Below are 24156 nucleotides of genomic sequence, written 5' to 3' on the forward strand. Positions count from 1 at the left end.
AGCGCGCTTCATTCGACTCTTTAAGTTCATTTTCACTCTTTCTGTAGCTAAAACCAGAGCTGATGCCGGTGGACGTCGGGAATTTCGGAAGGAAGATGAAAGGAGTGGCGTCATGGGATCGTTCGAAGGAGGAGCAGGTGGAGAAGGAGGTCTCGGCCAAACAACCCTCCACTGAACCAGCCCGCATCAAGATCTTCGAAGGCGGGTACGTCTAACGCAGTGATTCCCAACCAGGGGGGCTTGTCCCCCACGAGGGCGCCAAAGAGTGATGGGGGTTGTGGGGGGGGGTGGGTGAGGGGGGTCGTGAAGCCCACCTTATTTTCAGGGGTATAACATTTATGTCTTGAAGATAAGTGAGTCAGCATTTAATACATTTAAGTGACAAAACTACTAAGTTTAATGGAATGAATGAATCGGTCAAAAGGGGGGAAAAAAGAAAAACGAATGCACCAAGAAAATTACATAAAAGAAAACTTCATTGGCACGATGGACAAAATTATTGCAGAATGCTCCTTTCGTGTGAAAAACTGGTGAATGAATGTTTTAAACTATGCAAAGTGAAGCAGCAGCAGACCACCAAACACCCTAAGACAGTGGCGGTGTTACCCAAAGGTAAAACCTTTCTCTTGAGACCCTCAAAGAAAAAGGTTGGCAACCTCTTTTCCAACAAACACAGTTCAAGAAGCAGCAGTCCAACAGAGTTACAGAGGGTTTATCCTAAACTTTCCTGGAGCCCACTCGCTGTAACCGGCTGTCCAATGTCATGGTGTTACAGTAACACTTTAATTTATCACATATTATTCACAACACTGCGCATTTGCCAGTTTGTCTCGTACTTCTTCTGACACCAAGAGAGTGGGTGGAATAAAGCTGCTTATTCGTCCTATAAGAATTGACTTTAGGATAGAAAGATTTGTATCAGCATCAGACTCCCAGATGCTCAATCTGCATTATGCAAAGATTTCCGTTCTCTTTTCTAATGAGTAAAAAACAAAGACTTCGGTACATGTTTGAAATCTTTGTCATCGCGGTGTTTCGACATCTGTTGCATGGATTGTGAGTTTTCTTCAGCAGAGACACATAATTGGCTGAAGGTTTGACACTGAGTGGGATGTTTGGATTTGTAACACGGCAAGGTGAAAAGTGAGACGTCCAGAGAGCTGATTACAAACCTCACACGTAACTTTCAGAGCAATTCAAAGTCTGATGATGATGATGATGACACGGGGACTTTAGTACTTGTTGTATTGTTACCAACTCAGCATCGCCCATTAGTATCTCGTTACCATCTCGTACCATTATAGATATTGGAAGTATGGCAGGGAGAGAGCTATTTAAGACCAAAAAAAAGGTACTAACGAAACATAAATAAACACACAGAATATACATAACGCTCTGAGACATCAAAAATGCCTCAAGTGTGGGGTCCTGGGTTCGAGTCCCTTTTTACTACAGGGTATCAGGTGTGACAACCTAAATCGATCAGACCAAAGTCAATTTGTTTACAAACAGACAGGAATTTCTAACCATCGAAAATGTGTTTATGTTTCGCTGACTGACATCATCTTCGGAAACCTGCCGCAAGGATTTCTGGGATATCAAAGATGGCGTCGCGGCAGCTCAAGTGAAAATATCAACATTTGACCGACTCAGCCCGAAAAATATCCAGACTTTCTCAGAGAGAGCGTCTTCAAGCCACAAGAATAGTCTGCAATGTTGTGAAACGGATCATTGATTGTTTTTCCCGTGCGAATCGAGATCTGGCAAAAATCGAGTGTAAAAATGGGATCTTGTGAACAACTCCACAGGATAGTTCGGGAGTTTCCGTGAGCGTCATGATATCAACAAACCAGAGGACATTCCATGAAATTCTAAATGAAAATACGTGTTTGTGTGAGTGTAATGACGAATATCCTTAAGATAGGTATTGACAACATATCAGAGAGGTACATCAACAACTAAAACCGGGTCCTAAATGGTAGAGTAACTTTAAAACTGAGATTTGGGAACAGTAATAAAAACCGAGGATCAGAACTTTAGGATCAGAGGCAGAATTAGAGCTCAAGGCCCTCCAATCCATCTCCTACCCCACTTTGTCCTCTTCAGGGCCGCTGGACCGATCCCAGGGTACCACTGTTGAAGGCAGTCCTCACCCTGCTAAAGTTACCAGTCAATCACGCACCTAAACTAGGGTCATCAAAACCCAGGCATGCACAGGGAGAACATGCAGAAGGGCTCGGATGTGAACCCACGACCTTCTCGGTATGAAGCGAGGGTGCGAGCATTAGCAAAATCACTGGTGGAGAATGTGCTGAAGAGCTTCATCCTCACGCCTGAGATTTCAATCAAACTGATCACTTGATCTCAGTATGAACTTGGACCATCTGTTTCCTTGTTCGTAGTTGAAAAAAAACCTTGCTCAGGTATCAAAGAACAAAGACTTCTGGTTTTACAACCTTTTCTTTGAGTCTAATTTGTGCAGCCGACAGGCTGGTAAACTCATCACAGGCTGGTTTTTGGACAACAACTTTCATCATTCTTCTTCTCTTTTTCATATATCGGGGTGTGAAACAGGATCTTATCCCCCATTAGATGTATTTTAAAGACTTTTTCACACTTTGCTTGCAACATGAATAACTGGTGTTTATTTGTTTGGATAAAGGGCCCTGATAAGTGTTTCATTTATCGCTGCTTACTCAAGTGTGCTTTGTAGAAGTGATGGCAGATTTTAGAATTGGCGGTGTAACACGAGCGCAACATGTTTTCTTCAGCAGGATCGTTTTCATGACAGAAGATATTTTGGCTCAAACGAACACGTCACTCACATATGGACAATTTTAGAGTCACTAATTCCCCTGGAATATACGTTTGTGGGCTTGTTATGAGCTGCTAACCCATTGTGTGGCTCTGTTAACGTTATACTGAATTGAGATCAATCACTGCTTAAGTTGGGTAAAATGGGTGTCAAATATGGGTGAATGGTAAATCCTAACCAAGACAAACAACCTGACCTGAGCTGCATTAAGACACGTAGCATCAATGAACACAAATCCTTTGTTGCGTTTTCGCTGTTCATTTACACGACAACACCGCATGAAGCCAGTGAAGACGCAACTTTTTGAAAACAGCTTCCAAGGTGAATTCGCTCCTTCTTGGTCGCTGTGGAGACGGGGGACGCTACGTCTCTGAAACGCTGCTTTAGACTTTTCTCAGACTAACTTTAGGACACCGTGTCAAAATTCATAGTAAGTCATTTTAAACTTGTATCGGCTGGTATTGGAGAAGTTTTGGACTTGATTAGTTTGGGATGGTTTTAGATGGTTTTATTTCAAGCTGGTTTTTGACTATAAACCCAGTTTTGGGCTGAATTAAAGGCAGCTTTGGTTTTAATTTTACTTTTATGGTTTGTTGGACTGGTTTGATGTCACTTATTGACTCTTTTACTTTGATTTAAGGGCAGTTTCAGGCCATGTTTACACAGAAATGTTTCAAATGAAAACTCATCGTTTGCTTGGTGGTTTGTTCTTGCGGACTGGCGTTGGCCCACGGGCCTGATGTTTGACACCCCTGAGCTCCGTAATGGATTGGAAATGTGTTGCTCTGGTTCCCTATAGCATGCTAATCCAGCCAACCTTAATTTAGTAGCATGGATAACCCTTGTGTACTGAAATACTCCCTTGAATCCTTGTAATCATTGTTTTGATAGTCTTTAGGCGTGTCTTCATCCTGATTGTATTTTGGAAACATAGTCCTCGAGCTATACTTTCATTATTTGGTCCTGCGATCACTTTCCAGCTGAATTTGAAGAGTTGCGCTGGCGCGACTGAATTCTGATCAGATTGATTCCTGCAGCAGTAAAAGGTTCAGTTTGATCGCCAAGCAGCTGAGATGCTCTTTTAGTATTTATGATGTTGTCATTAAAGTCACATAAAGTGTATTTTCCACATCGGAAAACAGGGATTTGCATTAAAATGTACATTGACTGCTCACATAAAGCCTGCATGAGCGAGTTTAAGCCAGCAGCCCCCTGCAGTGAGAAACATTCCTACGGTATTATAATGTTTTATAGTCTCCAGTAGAGCCAGGAAGGCCACGGTTACTGAATGGAACAGACGGTGCATGCAAAATATACCCACACACACTTGGGGAGTTATTAAATGCAGCAGACAGTGAAGTAATCCCCCGCTGTCCCTGAAGGACACTTCAGGTGTAATAAGTAGGTAAAAGCAAACAAACGTTTGCATGAGCGTAGACGGCGTGCATACTGATACACAAGCGCGTCTGACTGTCCAAATAAATACGTGACATCGGGTGAACGTCGAGGTTTTGTGGCAGAGAAAAACCCCAATCCAGTCCCGTCACGTCGGCGTTCAGCCGTCCTGAAAGCCAATCTGCTTCATGATCTTACCGTGTGCTGCGGATAAAATGGAATAGAACAAAAAAAAATCACCATAATTCATTTTCATAACGGGCTGCAGCTGTGCAAACATCTCGACTCAGACGAGCGTTCGGAGGTATTTCCCAGTCCGCCGTGCAGTTGGAAGACCGAGGCAGACGGATTGTTTGATGTACCTGATACTCGACCTCCTTGAAAACACGAGACCCCGAAGTACCCGTTACCCGCCTCCCAATCCTCCAGCCGATGCAGACAGGAGAGGAAACAACACAAGTCACCAGTGATTTTCACTATCTGCCCCTCCCCACACTCTTCTTTTAGACAGGCGGACTTCAGCAGCTTTTATTTGCCGGTTACAGTCGTTTCCCTCCATGACGGACGGACTCTCCGCTGTCGCGATCAAAACTTTGTGTGCGATCAACCTTTTTCAAACACAAGCAAAGAGTTGTAAAAAGACGTAAGAGGACTGTGGTTTTGATGAAGAAAGAAGAAAAAGGCGGCATTTGTCCCTGTTTCAGTCGCGACCATAGAGGAGCTGCACGTGTTTGTAGGCGTCATGTATGAAGGTGTAGCACAATCCTCCTGTTCAGCAGCTTCATTATTTTCATCATTTTGCCGCAGTCTTCCTCGATGCTCACGCCCCTTTTACACGACAACATTTCTGGTGAAAATGCATCATTTTTTGCGTTTCAGAAAAGTTTTGCGCTTTCTAAACGATGTCCGTTTACACGGAAACGGCAGAAACAATGAACATTTTGTAGTTATCACGTAGGGCAGGGGGTGTCCAACCTCGGTCCTCCAGGGTCCCTGTCCTGCAGGGTTTAGCTCCTCCCAGTTGTAACACACCTGGTTACAATGAGGGGCTCGTTATTGGGCTTTTTCACAACCTTGGTGATGACATCATCATTAGACTCAGGTATGCTGAAGCAGGGAGGAACTAAAACATGCAGGACACCGGCCCTCGAGGACTCCGGGGTTGGACACTCCCGATGGAGGGCCACTAGTGGGTGCTTTCTTTGAAATTTGTACAACCTGCCCGGTGGTTTGACCGGCTTGGAGCCTCTTGCAGGACCGTTTTGGACCCACAGGCCTTATATTTGACACCCCTGGCATAAACCTCTATTAGATCAGGACTTAAGTTGGCTAAAGTAGATGCTAAAGATGGGTAAATAATCCTCCCGTCAGGTTGTCTAACCTGATTTACTTTACAACAAACAATATCAATGTGGTTTCTGTTCTATCAGCAGCACAGAGCAGCTTCTATTATGTGTTACTTAAAGTTAAAGAGAGAGGCTGCTGCCTCCCTCCCTGGGCACTCGCCTCTCTCTGCTGCTCGCAGCTGCAGCTGAGCAAAGAAAACCTGATTTCAGCCTGATTCCTGAGGCAGAACCTCTGTGTCAGCAGGCCTGTGTCCTCGAGCGTGACGGCGAATCTCCACAAGCTGCAGGGATTTTTACTTTGACCTCTGACCCCTCTGTGGAGGACAGAGAGTTTCTATGGAAAACAATCCGGTGTATGTGTAGTTTTTATCAAATGTTTTTTATTTATGTCCGCCGTGTCTTAATTATTAGTTTAATAATAATAATTCAATAATAATCAAATAATTTAGTTTAATTATAATGAGTAATTAAAAGTAAATGAATGTGACGCTTTTATCACAAAGCAAAGATGAATATGATTTTAAGTATTTGTGCTTTTTTTTTTTTCCCAGGTATAAGTCTAACGAAGACTACGTCTACGTCCGCGGCCGCGGCCGAGGGAAGTACATCTGTGAAGAGTGCGGCATCCGCTGCAAGAAGCCCAGCATGTTGAAGAAACACATCCGAACGCACACCGACGTCCGGCCTTACGTCTGCAAGTTCTGCAACTTTGCGTTCAAGACGAAAGGTAGGTGCTCGTACGCAGTGCATGAGTATTTGAGCAGGAAGAGGTCGTGAAGTAGGCAGAGGAGGAACGTGCATCTCGCCGGTGTCCAATAGAATGAAAAGGATTTTGTTTTAAAAATGGTTGAAAAATAGAATATACTAAATATTTTGCAATAAATGACACAAAGCCGTGATGAAACCACACACACGTGCATGCAGAGCTCCAAACATTAATACTGGGGGAACACAGACGTTCTAGTGGACAGACGACCAAGTTGTATTGTTATTACAGTGACTGTCAAAATAAAAGTACCAAGTCCAGGAGAATCTGGACTGAGAGTCATGACACGACGGAGGAAACTTTGTTCTTATTGTCCATCTACTGAGCATGTGCAGTACAACTAGTTACTACAGCCGTGGTGCGCATGTGTTTGGAAAAGTTGTGTTTTCTCACGGAGACGGAGTCGGATTCAGAGCATTTTCGAAAAGATGCGTTTTCCTCCGTTTGCATAGAGGCGGAGTTTTGAGTTTTTGAAAGCGTTACGTTTTCCCCCCGTTTCCGTAAAGATGAAGTCCGAGTTTTCCAAAAGTTGTGTCAAACCGTTTTTGAAAAGTTGCATTTTTGCACGTTTCCACCGGCGTAGCATTTCCAAAAAGTTCCCCCGTGGGAGCAGTTTTCAAAAAGTTGTGACTCCGAGCGCTGTTATTGTGTAAACGGACGGCCAAAACGCAGCGGGGCCTCACTTTTCAAGCTGCAGAGACCTCGTGCTTTAGAAGTCAGAATGATCTCATAAATATGCATCTTTACTTTCGATCGTGACGTTCTTTGAAACCCATGAATGGAAAATATTCCTCCTAACATTTACTCAGGTGTTAGCAGCAAAATCCCGAGGCAGGTTTTTATGAGGAAAACTGAAGAATTCAGTGGTGAAATGTGGAGTAAGTGGTTCCATGAATGAATAAAACATGGCGAGATGCTGCGGTCAGACAGGAACCTCCATCATATCAGAGGTGAAACATGCTGAGGAGTTGATATACGATCTTTAATAAGAGGCCATTATCGGCGTGTGTTGCATTCAGATGAGACGCACTCGGACCTGGTTGAGTTAATCTGTCATTATGTCACGTTTTGTGTAAATTACATATAATTTGTAGATTATAATTACGTGCTCTCTTTTCTTCCTTTCACCTCTTCTGTTCCCATCTTTCTGTTCCTCGCTGGCGTTGATGCGGCCAAACGAGCTCTGGTTTCCAGAGAGACTGGTTAAACGGTGCCCGTGTGTGATTTTTAAAACTGTTTTCACAGGAAACCTCACAAAGCACATGAAGTCCAAGGCGCATATGAAAAAGTGTTTGGAGCTGGGAGTCTCCATGTCTTCTGTTGAGGACGCAGAGGCAGACGACGGAGGTAGGACAAAGGCGAACAAGCACGCACGCACGCACACACACACACACACATAAACACACGCACACACACACACAGAGAGAGGAGCTGCAGGGACATCCTGTTATCTGGTGCTGTCTTGTCTGCAGTGTCTTTGGCTCGGTGCGGTCACGCAAGGACAATTAGTGTAATGGAAAGCAGAGCTCGTCCTGACAGCCAGGACTCATGTCAAACAACCGCACTTGACACTCAAGCCACCTTTAAAAAAAAAGACAGGGCAGCAGGAAGAGGAGGGGGAGGACCTCCATGCAGTATTCAATTGTTCCTTGTGATTCTTTTCAGAAGAATCTCCAAAGAACAATGAATCAGCCACTTTGTTGTAGCACATTTTAACCAGTCTTCTCCACTGAAATGTCCTTTATGCACTTCCAGCCACAAAAGCTGATATTTTAAGCCAAACCAGGAACTTTTCCAAAATCTGACAGTGTTTTGGTGTTTTTATTCATTACACAGCGATCTATGGAGAATGGTGCATTTGTAGGTTGGGAAAGATGAGACTTTTTCACCTGTGGATCAGTGGCAGTGAGAGATTTGACGTCCTTACATGAGACGCTACAGGCAGCCCGTCTGAGAACAATCAGCACCTCTTTGGACTAGTTTCAGGTTGATTCTTCACTGGATGAGACCTCATTTACACAACGTTTTAAGTGAAAACACAACTGCACTTGAAACGCTGTGTAAACCGGTCCCAAAGCATGTCAGTGTTGTCTCTCTGTGGGAGTCACCGAGTGTCTCCTGAAGGACAAACCTGCATCTTTAGCAGCTAAATTCTTTAATCTATATTTCACAGCTCAACAGTGATCTAGAAACAATAATCACAGCTACAGTTATGATATTAAAATGTATATTTAATGGTTTATTGCGATGCACTTTACAACTGAAAGACCATCAGATACATTATTTCTTTATAAATCAGATTCATGTTTTCTGATGAGGTCGATATTATCAGTATTATGATGTTTTTTCTGCAACAGCTCCTGTTTGGATGTATTTTTTGGACTGTGATAATAGAGTTTAGGTGGCATGTGCTTTAGAGTAACAGTGAACGTTGGATTGAATCGGATCGCTGATGATTAAGTGGATGAATCAAGTCCTCGCTGTCACATCTGAGCAGTACGAGAGTGATAGCTGGTAGTAATTCCTCAGCATGTACACCACCAAATTACATTTCCCTCCACTTTCACTCCGGTTGACCCCTGGTGTGCGTCCTGGCTCCACTCTTTAAGCTTTTTGGGAAAAGCCAGAGAAACTCATGGGTGAATCACTGAGACGTAAACATTTGTGGCTTGTGGAAAACTGCTGCACACAAGAGACCAGTCCAGTGTTAGTGGATCGGATTTCTGCTCCTAAATACAATTTATTAACTCTGAAATGCTGCTACTTTTTTTTCTTTTTGTTACGCTTCTTTTGGATAAACCAAATAAATTTGATTGAAAAATATGAAAATACTAAGATTACAAGTTTGGATTTCTCTTTTTAACCACGACAAGCTGAAAACGAGTCAGAAATCTTGTGCATCTCCATCAAATTTGATGCAGTTTCATAATAAAGTCTTTGCATTGGATTGCTGCCAACAGCAACTCTGCTGCTGAACAACGAGACCCTGCCAATGTTTGGTTGGGGTCCATCCAGCAGAGAAACCCAGAGCGTCGAGGGCTTCGTCTCAAATAACGCCATTTTATTGTGTTTTATGGGTTTGAACTGGTGGGAATGAGGTTTCATTGGTGTTTTATTCTGTTTTCCACATGTTAATACAAACAGTTTTCTCTCTGTCTGTCTCTCTGTCTCTCTCTCCACCTTCTCTCCCTTTTCTTCTGTTTCTCCTCTTGAAGATGGAGAAGAAGGTCAGAGGTCATCTGAGAAGGGCTCCAGACGATCTGCGGCCGACCATCAGTTCTCCGACGCCGAGGATTCGGACGGTGGCGAGGAGGACGGCGACGAAGTGGGCGATGAAGTGGACGACGAGGACGACGACGAGGACGACTACGATGGCGACTCCACCCCGAAGACGCGCTCGCGTTCCACCAGCCCGCAACCATACATCCTGCCGTCGCTGTCCATCACGGCCATGGCCGCGTCCCACTCCATGTCCCCGCACCTGTCCCACTTCCTGGGGGAGGCCAACAAGCTGGGGTATTTCACCACCGTGCCCAGCATCCAGATCACACAGCAGGCTCTGCCCTGCGACCCCGCGGGGCGGGCGGCGGAGTATCATCGGAGCCAGCAGCCGCCGCTGGGCAGCAGGCTGCTGGTTCCTCCGTCCTCCTCCTCCTCCATGGATGAAGACCTCCCCGTCCCCTCCCCGGACCTCTCCTCATCTTCCTCCCGCTTGTCCTCACCCGGGTTGGACCTCTCGGGCTGCCCGTCCCCGGTCTCCCCGTCCTCCTCCCCCTCGGCCCGCCGTTACCTCTCCCCACGCCGCGACCTCTCGCCCCGCTCTGGACACCTCTCCCCTCGGCGGGACGCCTCTCCTCTGCGGCACCTCTCACCCAAGAGAGACCTGGGCGGGTACCGGAGAGACCTCTCTCCCCGGAGGGGGCATCTCTCCCTGCTGTCGCCACTTTCTCGGCCCACGTCGCCCGCCAGGAGAGACTACAAGCGTGACCTTTCACCCCGGGGCCGCCACAGGGGGATGATCCGACCGCTGTCTCCTCGCCGAGGGCTTCACCAACATCTCCACCACCAGAGGTGAGAACTTAGAGGACGACTGGAGGCGTTTATGAGAGCTAATGAATTCAAATGTATCTGAAGAGCTCGTAAAACTCTGGGCGAGGACAGGACACACCCTGAACAGGTCACCAGTCCATCACAGGGCAATCAGATCGAGGCAGACTCACCCACAGTCACACCGAGGGGCAATGTAGCATCGCCAGTTAACCTCACATGCATGTTTTGGGACTGAGACCGAAGAAGCATACACAGCGACAATATGGAAACTCCACACAGAAAGGCCTCACTGTGAAGCGACAGCGCTAACCGTTGCGCCACCGTGTGGTCCTCAGAAGATAAATGCAAAAATAAATTAAAAAGGGTAGAAAATATGGAAGATTTTAATAATAAAATGATAAATTCTAGGTCAGGGGTGTCAAACTTGAGGCCAGGGCGCCAAAACCGGCCTGCAGAGGTTCCAATCCGTTCAAACCACCAGGCAAATGGTAAAACTAATTTCTTAAGGGTAGCGACACAACACAACACTGAAACCGGAAAGCAGCATTCGCCTCAAAGCCGTACTGTCAGGGGGAGTTTGTAAAAACACCCATAATGCAACAGCTATAGGAGGTTTTTTGACATTTCACTGTATTTTGCACCAGAAGGTTTCATTAATTGGCTTTATGTTATTTTCTGTAGTAATTGTCTCGTTTTCTGAAAATATCACGTATACTCTGCGCCACAACAAAATGGAAATTTTAAGAGTTTAAATTTAAAGGTTATCATGGGACTATTTCACCCGTCTGGTCCACTCATGATGAATATGGGCTGAGTGTGGCTCTGAACTGAAATGTGTCTGACATCCTCAGTCAAGTAAACTCAGATATATAAAAATAAAAACAACTGATAACACTGGACTTGAAACGCCTCTATTAAAAATACAATAAAAAAAGAAGAAGAACTAAACGTAAAGACCTTTATGATTCATCTGATTTTGCAGTTGGTTGGAGATTTTTTACATAACGATGGTTTAACCTTTCCTGCTTTCGCCATGAAAATAAACAACATCCAAACCAAAGCAGATGGGTTTGTGCATACTGAGACGGCCTTTTGAAACAAGGTAGGATCAAGTTCAAATGAAAAAATGCTGAAGAACATACCTCGGCGAAATGTGTTGGATACAAAACTGAAGCCACAAGCCACAAGAAGAAAGCCACTGTTTCAATTTAATGTCAGTTTATTTATGAACTATAAGAGATGGATTGGAGGTCAGTTTGATTGGGCCACGTTCCTCCACAAGGGGAACAAAAACAGTTATGATATATGTCGCAAAGACTGATAAACTGTGGTGGAACTCCTAGAGATCATGGACGCTGCTCAGGACTCCTGCATGTTGGTCCGAATGGACAGTTTGGCTTCACGTTCATGTTTTAGCCAATCAAAATGGGTCTTTGACACAATCTGGATGAAACTTCTGCTGAAGAATCCCACGTTAGGAAATAAATAATTGCAAAGAAGTGATTAATAATAGTTAGTCTGAGTAAATACGGTTAGAAATGGATAACCCCTCAAGATGAAGCATCTCATTTTTCAAGAGGGGGGTTGAGAACTAAAGCTTGAAATAAAGTGTAAACAAATGACTGCTTATAATCGTCTATTTGGGGCAGTGGTTGTCTGGAGGTTGAGGAAGCAAGCTCGTAACCAGAAGTTTGTCAGAATCCCACCGCCAACGGGTCAGCAGTCTGATTACGTGATCCTCCAACGCCGTGGTTCCCAAAGTGGGGGTCGTGCCACCAGCAGTGTGGAGGTCCCAGGAGAAGAGGGTATACTCTCCATTTCTGCCTCCTTTTATAACTGTGGCTCTACTCTATTTAGTGAAAATCCTTCCAGAGTATTTGCTCCTACTGCATAACAAACAGACATTAACCAATAGATCAGTGAATGCCGCGAGTAGCAGCCAATGGGAGGCAGAGTAGGGTGGGTCGTGGCTTCATCATCCCAATTTGACTGGTAGATACTGCTGAGTGGTGCCAAGTGGTGGCTGTGTGGGTCATATACCCTGGAGTGCACTACCACTCACCACCAAGGGAGGGAGCCTTTGCAGGGGCCAGTGCGATGGCCCAACGTGATCACGACTTTCAACTTCGATAAAAACCCTACCTGATCTCTTTAAACACTGAATTAGCAGTTTCTATCAAACATTTAGTAAAAAGAAGTGCAGTGCGGTTTGATAACATATCAGTATTTCTAGAAATTGTTTTGGAAACGCTGGTCAAATAGAAGGAAATCTCACGTAATATTTGTTAACATTCAAAAGACATCTAGGACAGGCATGGGCTGGGTATTTGCCCCAGCCCTCCACCTTCAGAGGAGGAATCGCGTGAGGCTAATAAATCAACCCATCCTCCATCGCCCATCACTTTCTACCTTGAGAGTGTGCACGCCCTTTCTCCTGACTTGTCTTCTTCTTTGTGACCTGCAGCCCTCAGCGAGGCGCTCGCAGCCTGAGGACGAGCCATCCGACCGGAGCACTGGTTCAGGGAGACTTCGGCCCGTTGGGACGTCACAGAGCCAGCGCCGATATGGAGACGGTAAGAGTCGGACACTGTCTTGTCTTGACTACTGGACACTTAGGGCCCCGTTTACGATCCAACCTGGTCGTCTGTCCCCCACTACAACGTTTGTGTACTCACGTTGTTAATGATTATTGCATGTAGTTCTCTGTGCATATGCAACAGCACCCTCTAGTGCCCCAACATGAAAACTACATCATTTTCAGGGTTTTTAGCCACTTCCGTGTACATGTGTAAACATGAAACTTTTCCCAAACTGAAACAAAAATTACACATTTCAACTTGACAGGTTGTGTAAATGGGCTCTGAGAGATGACCCACTTCGGTATTCGTCATATACATTCACCAAAACACAACTTTGACAAATCCAGCCGCCAACGACTGAGACATTTCTTTGCACCGTGAGAGAAAACCCGGCCCAGGTAGAAGGTGCAAACTCCACACAGCCTGTCAGCCTTCAGTCACCAACACTGGTTTTAATCCGATAACTAATGAAGTCCATTAAGAGTCGTGGCTTTGCCGTGCAGTCTTCATGAGGAGGACAAATGGTGAAAATGGAAGAAGACGACAGAGAAGTGGGAGCAGAGGAAGACAGAACGGGAGAAGCTGACAGAGACGGAGTGGAGAGGCGAGCGCGTCTGGCAGACGGAGCAGAAACATTGAGAGAGGATGAGGGAATAAAGAGCGCGTCAGATGGGCTGTGAGCGTTAGCGGGCGGGATGATTGAAGAGAGGGCTGCCGGGTTTTGGTGGTAATAGGATCTTGGCTGGCGGTGGTGTGGTTAATAACGCGGCTGTTTTTCTTCTTAAGAGCCCCACTTCAAACTCTGGCTCCCGCTGCTGGTCCCACTTAAACAAAGCGTGAAACAGAGAGCGAGACCCAGTCTGCTTGGAAATCCGACCATCCTTTTAATAACAGACGAACATCTCGGCAACGGTTATTCAGACCTGGCGGAATGTCGCCGACTTTGTTTCTGTTGACTCACACCTGCAACAAGCTCTGATTTAACTTCTTTAAATGATAAATAATCGTTTTTTACTGGAACTGTATTTGTGTTTGGTCTGGAAAAGTTTTCATCGTCTTATTTGTTTCCAGGAGCATCCGTTGCCAGGAGAACGGGACCGGGGCGGTAACCTTGGTAACCAGTCCAGCCCCCCCCATCAGGTCCTGTTCAGTCACCTCCCACTCCACTCACAACTACAGGTACTGTTTTAATTTTTACAATTCTCGTTTTTGTGCATTGATATTAAATGTATAGTTTTGTGTTTTGTTGTCTTCATGGAGTTGTTTTTTTCCTCCTTCAGGTGCGTTCTCCTTTCCCGATGATCCCAATCGGAGGGATCCAGATGGTTCACTCCATCCCCTCGTCCATCACCTCCCCTCTGGGCCAGCAGGGGGCGCAGCACGCCGCCGCCCGCCTGTCGCTGAACAAGAGTGTGTCGGAGGACTCTGTGGGCCGTGACGCCACTCCACCACACTTCACCTCCTCGGAGAGAGCGGGTGGCGAGGGAGGAGACAGATCGGGGGAATCGCCTCACGCCTCCTCTCAGGAGAAGGACGGAGGAGGAGGAGGAGGAGGAGGAGGAGGAGGAGGAGGAGTGAGAAAGGAGCAGGAGCAGGAAGAGAGCATCCAGACCTGCACCAAGGCCATCGCTTCTCTCTGCATCGACTCCAAGGAAGCCGCCAGGAGAGGAGGGAGAGGAGGAGGAGGAGGAGAGAGGGATGGAGGCACAGCTCTTTCCTCCTCTCCTTCTCCTTCAGGGCCATCCCTCGACGCACATTCTCATCATCCTCATCCTCATCATCATCATCATCATCATCAACATCATCATCAACATCATCATCCGTCTCCCCACGCCTCCCCGTCTCCTCCTCAAGGTTTTCAGCACTTTAGTGGCCTGGAGCTCAGGCCCCCCCATCACCCATCCATCCACCCCGCCTCCTCCTCCTCCTCCTCCCCCTCCCCCTCCCCCTCCTCTCCTCACCCTTCCAGCCCCGGATCTGAAGCCCTCCAGCAGCCGGAGAGAGACCGGGAGGGAGGAAGCACACAGAGGAGCAGGGAGGCATCATAGTGCTGCAGGAGGAAGAGGAGGAGGAAGAGGAGGAAGAGGAGGACGAGACGCCATGGATTGTTTTGGGTTTGTTTTTTTTTCGGATAATAGGAAGGGATGAAGTGCAACAGAGAGAGAGGAAAAAAAAGACTTTTGCACACTTTTACACACATATTTCTTCTGATTTACTCTCTCTCTCTCACACACACACACACACACGACAACTGAAGACAATTTTCAATGTTTTGGACCGCTGCAGTTTTAATGTATGTGCGACACCACAGACTTTCTTATTCAAGGAAGTTGAGAAAAACACATGTACCACCAACACGACCAAACTCACACAAAAAACCAGAAGAACTCGGTACGTCGACAGAAGAAAAGAATAATAATTGGACTGCTACGTGTGTGCCTTTTCTTTCTCTATCGTTGTTCTTTTTGCTTATTTTCTTATGAGCAAACAAAGCAGGAAGGTAACTGTAAATACAATACTATCAGCTCTGTAATAAATGCAACGCCGATCTCCCCTCCCCCCCCCCCTCTCTCTCTCTCTCTTTCCCCTTTTATTTTCTTCCTTCTGTTATTTTTGGACACCTTAAAAGTCTCGACAAGCGATGTGAAGTTATGGATATTACTATTACGTACGGTTGCACTAAAACATATTTTTATATGAGTGAAATTTTTTAAAAAAAAATAATGGCTTTTTTGTGTACAGCAGCAATTCTATAATACTATTTATTATTGTTACCATGTTTCATAAATTGTACATTTTTTTTTTTTTTTCTTAAATGTCGTGGATGCCTTTTTCTATGTAAAGCATGGGGTTTTTTGGGGATGCTATTGCTTACATTAGGGCGAGGATATGTACACTGTAATATGGCTTTATATGTTAGACCTATTTATATACGTCTAAGTGAGGCCCCTTAACTTGGAGGTATATACACATAGTAGATATTTACCCAGCATATGAATACATACAGTATATAAAATCTATCTATCTATCTATCTATCTATCTATCTATCTATCTATCTATCTATCTATCTATCTATCTATCTATCTATCTATCTATCTATCTATCTATCTATCTATCTATCTAGATTAGAGGGATTAGATAGGGAGCTCTATCTGCACAACATTTAGAATGACATTCACAATATAGTAGTTTGCTTGTACATTTTCTCTGCTGCTCTTCGCTGCCTGTCACTTTTGTTTTTGTTTTAAAACCTATTTGAAGGTATTATTAGCTTTCTTTCTTTTTTTTTTTTTCCCGTTCAGATTTCTACAAGGAACAGATCCAGCATTAAGGAAATGAACATGCCTTCTCACAAAACAGTGACATTCGGCTAAGATCTCATGGAAACCGCCTGTCTCCCATCAAGGCTAATTTCAGGTCGAGTAAAAGTAACGGCGACTTATTCTCAATGATATTTCGGGGAAAACATTCCAGTCCGTGTAAATATCCAATCAGCTCCCCCCCTAAGCCATTTATATCTTCAACATTCATGCAGACTTTGGCCCATCCAAGCTGTTATTTAAAGGCTTCTCTCTCAAACGCACACACCAAACCGTCTGATAAATGCACCTTATTCAGTATTTTTTCATTCTGTTTTTTAGTTTTTCGGGAGATGAAATTGAAAGTGTCTCGAAGGAGATCAGAAGACTGTCCGTGAAGTATAATACTGACAGTACATTTGTGACATTGAAGCTTTCTGCACTGCTTTGTTTTTACCTCCTTTCTTTGGGTTTGTTTTTTTTTCCTTTCTCGGCCCTCCTCCTCCTCCTCCTCCTCTCCTGGACGTCCCTTTTGTAGCTAAGCAATATTTAGCCAAAGCTCTGCTCACGTAGCAGGGAGTGTATTTGTTGCAAAGCAACGACAGCGTACTTAAAAATCCTAAAATCAGGAGAAGACGTGGGAGCCGTTTGGTTGGAGGGCTTTGTGGTGATTTCAACAACTCTTTTTCTCTTGTTGACAGTTTGGGGCTGAGTCGGGCAGGCTGCAATGTGAGCGTGTGTCTGTATTCTGTATTCTCGGTGTGTATTCGACCAGTATATCCTCTTCTTACGACTTTTTTCTATTTTGATCCTCCCTGTTATGTACACTTATCATGATGACAATGATGTCTTTAAAATAACTCTCTCTCTCTCTCTCTCTCTTTTGCTCACCCTCTCTCTCTCTCTCTCTCTCGCTCTCTTACGAAGATATCAAAGCACAAGTCATTGTATAGAAATGACAACAGTACAATAAAAAAGGACAAAAAAAAGGTAAACGTGCATATAAAAGGGTAACTTTTGTGATGGTGTTCTGTGGAATTAATACAAATATCATGTATGACCCCAGTTGCAACAAGGAATCGCAGTAGAAGTGGAAGAAATGGATTGTTGTTTTCAAATAAATATAAATAGAATCAGTTTTCTGTGTCTTGAGACTTTTTGTGGCAAATTGTGTTCAACCAAAGTTACACATAGAAAATAGAAAACTGCATTTCTTTCTCCTTTTGGTAGATAGGTGTTAGGAGGCCTCCTAAAGGAGTAAAGGAAAGGCGATCAGACAGTCGCTCTGCACTTCCACTAGGTGACGTAATAATAATCCGACGGTGGCGAAAGTTAGTGACGTCAACCGTGATGGAAAAACAACAAAAAGCTAATTTCTACCACTTTCTCCTTCTGACCACTGATATAATCTCTAATATCACAAAGTTTGAATGTAAATAAAGGAAAAGAGGCTCCAGGGGAATAAAGAACCAATCAAAGTGAGAAGAAGCTGCATAATAACTTCACCCTGTTCGTTTTACATCATCCAGAACATTCCTGGTTTGGATCTGGTTTTAGATTATTTAAAGTTGTTCAAGGCAGATTATTGTTTTGTAACTTAACATGTTCTGTGATGAGTCATCCTGAGTTTCCCTGAACGCTCCGATGAGCCGGTTCCTTTAAATGTCGCTGCAAGGAATTGTGGGGGAACATGAGCTGGTCTCCTTTGGTAAAGGAAGCATCAGTGTTTCCTAGGCTAAAGGAGGTTCTAAAGGAGGCATCAGTGTTTCCTCGGCTAAAGGAGGTTCTAAAGGAAGCATCAGTGTTTCCTCGGCTAAAGGAGGTTCTAAAGGAAGCATCAGTGGTTCCTCGGCTAAAGGAGGTTCTAAAGGAAGCATCAGTGGTTCCTAAGTTAAAGGAGGTTCTAAAAGAAGCATCAGTGTTTCCTCGGCTAAAGGAGGTTCTAAAGGAAGCATCAGTGTTTCCTAGACTAAAGGAGGTTCTAAAGGAAGCATCAGTGTTTCCTAGACTAAAGGAGGTTCTAAAGGAGGCATCAGTGTTTCCTCGGCTAAAGGAGGTTCTAAAGGAGGCATCAGTGTTTCCTCGGCTAAAGGAGGTTCTAAAGGAAGCATCAGTGTTTCCTCGGCTAAAGGAGGTTCTAAAGGAAGCATCAGTGGTTCCTCGGCTAAAGGAGGTTCTAAAGGAAGCATCAGTGGTTCCTAAGTTAAAGGAGGTTCTAAAAGAAGCATCAGTGTTTCCTCGGCTAAAGGAGGTTCTAAAGGAAGCATCAGTGTTTCCTAGACTAAAGGAGGTTCTAAAGGAAGCATCAGTGTTTCCTAGACTAAAGGAGGTTCTAAAGGAAGCATCAGTGTTTCCTAGACTAAAGGAGGTTCTAAAGGAAGCATCAGTGTTTCCTAGACTAAAGGAGGTTCTAAAGGAAGCGTCAGTGTTTCCTAGACTAAAGGAGGTTCTAAAAGAAGCATCAGTGTTTCCTAGGTTAAAGGAGGTTCTAAAGGAAGCATCAGTGTTTCCTAGACTAAAGGAGGTTCTAAAGGAAGCATCAGTGTTTCCTAGACTAAAGGAGGTTCTAAAGGAAGCATCAGTGGTTCCTAGGCTAAAGGAGGCTCTAAAGGAAGCATCAGTGTTTCCTCAGCTAAAGGAGGCTCTAAAGGAAGCATCAGTGTTTCCTAGGCTAAAGGAGGTTCTAAAAGAAGCATTGAGCCTCCTTTCCTTTGCTTATTGAGAATTCAAACATTCCTTATCATGGTCGCCACTTAAACACTTCTGAAGTTAAGAAGTGGATAGGAAAGGAGATAGGAGGCACTATTAGGATGTACCCTGTGTCTGTCTGCCCCTGTGTGTCTCACCACGTGTTTTCTAGTATCCTATCGTGTTTTTCTACTGCTTCTACGATCAACCACAAGGGGGCATCTGCCACTGAGTTGGTAGAGCGCCATAGAGCCCAATTTCACCATGAGGGGGCCAGACTGGTAAATTAGTGCCATAATAACCTTTAAACTTAAACTTTAAAATATCTTTGTTGTGGCGCAGAGTTTGCGTTGTGTAATTGTCTAAACTTTCAGAAAAAACAAACAATTCTGACCATAAATTACTACAAACTTAACATAAAGCCAATATCAATTAAACCATCGGGTGCAAAATACAGTGAAATGTCCCAACAAACGTCTGCAGCTGTTGCATTATGGGTGTTTTTACAAACTCACCCAGAGAACATGGCTTTGAGGCTAATGCTAATTTGCTAGATTTCACGGCAGCGTCGCCAATTTGTCAGAAATTTGTTAAACAATCAACGTTTTCTTTGAAACTTTGACCGTTTGCTTGGCGGCGCGGCCAGACAGGAGTCTCTTGCGGACCCGATTTGGTCAAAAGGCCTTATGTTTGACACCCCTTCTGTCTTCCGATGCCGAAGTCCCAGGAGAACATGGACTGAGAAATTGTCCAAACGGAGCAAAACGCAGAGTGAAGAAGAACCTTTTCGTCCCACACTGACAATCACACACTTTACCAGCTTTCAAATGTGCTCTGCTTCTCTTCTCTGCCTCCTGTGGACGTGACTGTCAATCAAACATGTCTTAATACCACACACACACTCAAGAGGCGAAAAGATGATTTCTGACAGATCCGACTGTTTATATATTTATTTTCTTAATGAAATTATTATTCACACCGAACACACATCAACTGCAAGAGAACCGTTTTGTGCTGTTTCAGTTGGACGTTATAAGAGAAGCTTCCATACTGCCTGTTAAAGAAAGGGTTCAATCTTTCTCTGCAGACTCTGTTTAATAGCTCCTACTTAATGTGGAATGAAACACGAGCGATGACATAAGATAAAGGTGCAGTAATAGTGTCAGCGGAAGCTAATTCAAACCGGAATCTTCACATGAACAATGCGTTTGAAAACCCTCTTTGAGCGAGGTCAGCTAATAAGTCCTCAGCACATGTGACTGGAGCAGCGTTCATTTCTTTATTCTGCCGTCGCCCTCTGTTCATCCTCCCTCATATTTCTAATTTTAATGCAGTCCCTGTCATTAGCCATGTCCCACATATGTCTACCTGTCTACATCTTTTTTTTTCCCCAGCCTTGTTGACACAACTAGGTTGGCGTCAACTTACATTTATTCTGTCAGTCTGTCCGCGTGTCGCTGAGTCCTGTGGCCTTTGATAGACGGTGATCAAGCGAGCTATTTTGGGTCTGATTAGCGTTTGGAGGAATCACTTTCATCACCAGTTTGTAAGGTGTGTGTGTGTGTGTGTGTGTGTGTGTGTGTGTGTGTGTGTGTGTGTGTGTGTGTGTGTGTGTGTGTGTGTGTGTGTGTGTGTGTGTGTGTGTGTGTGTGTGTGTGTGTGTGTGTGTGTGTGGTTTTCATGGTTCAGCGCTGCCAGCATATGGAAATCTCCCCTGGGACTGAGCTCATATCATGTGTGTGTCTTTGTGTCTCAGTATGGAGGTGTGTCTGTCTGCATGTGGTTTTGCATGTGAGTAAAGCCTGCAAAGCAGACTTATTATACTCGGAGCAAACAGAGATGTACTCAGAAGATCTCTGAGTATTGAAAGTGTTTCAATATCTAAATGAAGTACAGCCGATTACCCTCACGTACTGACAACATTTTCAAGTGAAAGCAGAAAACTTTCATTGGGGTTTGTGTGTCCGTTTCCTGGACAAAGGGGCTTGCAGCTACTGAAATTCAACTTTTTGAAACCATTCAGACCCTGTATCCATGTAAACGTAAGAAAACATAACTTTTTTTGAAACCCTGCTACTGGTCCTGTTGCGTTTTCCGCGTAAACGGAGCATAACAGAGGCCCAAGGACAGTAAAACCTAGACATAGACTCAAACTAGTGCAGGTACAGTTAAGATTCTTTAGGCACTGTGCAAACAAATAAAGAAAAAACCCCAACCCGTTCTCCTGTGGGGCTCGCCATCTCTGAAGAATATCTTTTTCAATATCCTTTTCTGCAGGCGCTGTCCGCACATTCCTCCTCTCCCACATCGACTATTGTGATTTATCTCGAAGCATTTAGCAGGCAATAATCACGCTGAGCACGTTACCGAGCGTATCATTTCACTGCAGGGAGTTATTTGACAAACTCACGCCATCGCCGCCCCACTGTCAGAGCCGCATGCGCTCGGACCGGGGACCGGCCCGCCAGTGCATGCTGGGAAAGCTCTCATTTCTGGTTGCAATTCACCTAAATCGGCTTGTTTACATGCCTTAATGGTTCGGAGCAAACAGCCTGTGGTGGGACACCCCCTGCGTAAGTGTTGTGTGTGCAAAAGGGAATACCGCGTTTAGCTGCAGCACTTTTCTCAGCTGTAATTAACTCTAAAGATAAAGCTGCGTTTTGTCCCTCGGCCAGGCTCAAGGAGATTTCTCTGGCTCATTTGGAAAATTTCAGCTTACAGATGTTCCACCAGGCAGCCCGTTAAGCGCTTGTCTAAATTAGAAGCCATTTACGTAAAATCCTGGGACATAAACTATTATGTTGCACAAGCTATAACTGTCTGGGGGTCGCTGTCTGCTATATGACAATCAAAAGTACCAATTCTGGGAGGTTTCAGAACGGATTAAAGTTTTACATAAATCTGTCATCCCTGCTCTTTTTACACAAATGGTTTATGAACTATGATTTAATGTTTAGTTGAACTTTTTTGACATTTCTTTCGTTTTGAAAAGGAAACAAAAAAGAGTGGATCCAGTCCAGTCAAACATGAGGCCCGTGGGCCGGACCCGGCCTGCAAGAGGCTCCAATCCTCCAAACCACCAAAGGAATTGTTAAAAGTTGTACAAATTCATTCAGCAAAGTGAAGAAAACACGACACTGAGACACTGAGACACTGAGACACTGAGACACTGAGACACTGAGACGTTGAGACACTGAGACACTGAGACCCTGAGACACTGAGACACTGAGACACTGAGACCCTGAGACACTGAGACACTGAGACATTGAGACCCGAGCTGAGGTATTGTTGATGTTGTCATGAAAGCTAAGCAAACTAGCATTAGCCTCACAGCCTGCCAGCCCGTCAGGCCGTCAGGCCGCCAGGGGGAGTTTTGTTAGATTAACACTTTATTAGATGAACACTTTATTTAGATTAAAACTTTATTTAGATTAAAACTTTATTTAGATTAAAACTTTATTTAGATTAAAACTTAACCAGCCGAAACATATTGTAGCTTAACGGAGCTAATCGCTGCAATGCATTATGGGAGTTGGGTTGGCGGAGTTTCAAATGTCTTTATTTGGGGTTATATTGGGCTTGTTAGTGTTGGTAATGATTGTGTTGTGTTTTTCTTGCTGAGTTCCTGTAGTTAGTTAGTTGATGTAGTTTAGTTTAGTTTAGTTCAATATTTGGAAGTTGGCAACCAGGAGTGACGAGAGTTTTGTGTGTCATCTGGTCCTGCCATGGTGTTCATGTTTGAGATGTCACAATGAAAAACTCTAGAGGTAACAGTTAACATGGTTAGAAAATACATTTAAATTATTTAATTCCATATGACTCTTCTTCACTGTAACAGAAATGTGCATATACTATTTAAATAGTGATAGCTGAAATCATCTTAAATAAAAATTTAATCCCAAGAAAATTATTTTAGTGATTTATTAATATAATTTAACCTCTGATATAGGGAGGACAGGTGTCCTCTCTCTGGAGGGACGGGTCACAAGGACAAATTGTAGGGACCAGTTGATATTGAAGGAACCAAACATCAAATATGTTGTGGTTATTTAAAAGCACATAACTGAACCAATACAAATAAGATATCCCTTTATTTATCTCGCATGTGGAGAAATTTGCAGTGGTACAGCAGGATAGTACAGAGAAAGAAGCACACATAGCAGGAACCATAAAAAAAAAGCAGATAAAAATACAATATAATAGAGAAATATGCACACGGTGCCTATAAGTGTGGACATGTACAGAATATGGGGTGGATGTATTTTACATAGTAAATACGTTCTTATAGATTATTATAGTTATAGCACAGATGTACAAGATGTATTCTATATAAACCCATATATACACATGTATATGAGATGTGTACAAAATAATTATTAAATAAGATTTAATTTGCTTCATGGACCACATACAGTCCAGCTTCCTCCTGAGTGGACCAGACTGGTAAAATATTATTATAATAACCTTTAAATTTACACTTGGATGAGGGGCTGGTGGAGAGGCACCGTGCTTCGGGGAAGTGGCGATTATTTACGTCTTAAAACTAATATCCTGTGATACACTGGCATCATTTTTCCAAATTAAAGTTGTCTAAAATCATCCCGGAGGTGGAGGACACATGCGACCGTTGCTCAAACTCACAGTGTCATTAGTGTCACATGTTTTTCTTTTGCCTGCATAGCTATTGGTCCAGTTGTTTTCATATAATTTCCACCATAATGGGAATTGATTTACAACCCTGCCCATTTATTGTTATCTTTGGCACTCCTGTTAAGCCAACGCCACTAAATTTGGCTGAAAGAGAAATTATAGATTTTACTTCTTTATTGTCAAACGCCGCCTCCTCCTTCAGTGGACATCCCCCGACCCTCCCTCTGTATCACAGTGGATTACCGATATCACGTTCTTCCTTAAATCTGAGAAGATTAAATACACGATGAGAGGGCGTTCTTTTCTAAATGGCAACCTTTTATTTCATATTTCAAGGAATTACAGGTCCTGCCAGACTAAGTGCTGTTTAGTCAAGCACAGTTTGTGTGATCTCCATTTGAGGCAGGGCGGGACGGGTGAATGTCATTGGGTTTAATCTGTCTTTAATTATTGTTTGTTGTTGTTTTTTTTGCTTTGTTTTGTTTCTTTTTCGTGTGTGTTTGAAAGAGTTAAAAACACTGGAAAATTCTAATATTGTCAAGTGATATACGCCAAAAACTAAAAATG

General features: G+C 44.0%; 1 protein-coding gene across 1 annotated transcript in view; it reads left to right on the forward strand.

The window, feature by feature from the left end:
- hivep2a (HIVEP zinc finger 2a) overlaps nucleotides 1-17383 on the forward strand; it is a 66032-nt gene extending 48649 nt beyond the window's left edge. Inside the window, exons 9-15 of the mRNA XM_080490843.1 lie at nucleotides 48-205; nucleotides 6108-6283; nucleotides 7568-7669; nucleotides 9538-10393; nucleotides 12837-12945; nucleotides 14023-14130; nucleotides 14232-17383. Coding sequence (XP_080346969.1) covers nucleotides 48-205; nucleotides 6108-6283; nucleotides 7568-7669; nucleotides 9538-10393; nucleotides 12837-12945; nucleotides 14023-14130; nucleotides 14232-14999 — 2277 coding nt within the window. The 3' untranslated portion in view covers nucleotides 15000-17383. The remainder of the gene's footprint in view (nucleotides 1-47; nucleotides 206-6107; nucleotides 6284-7567; nucleotides 7670-9537; nucleotides 10394-12836; nucleotides 12946-14022; nucleotides 14131-14231) is intronic.
- The last annotated feature ends 6773 nt before the right edge of the window (nucleotides 17384-24156 follow it).

This window comes from Lipophrys pholis (genome assembly GCF_963383615.2).
Source record: "Lipophrys pholis genome assembly, chromosome: 21".
Taxonomy (NCBI): domain Eukaryota; kingdom Metazoa; phylum Chordata; class Actinopteri; order Blenniiformes; family Blenniidae; genus Lipophrys; species Lipophrys pholis.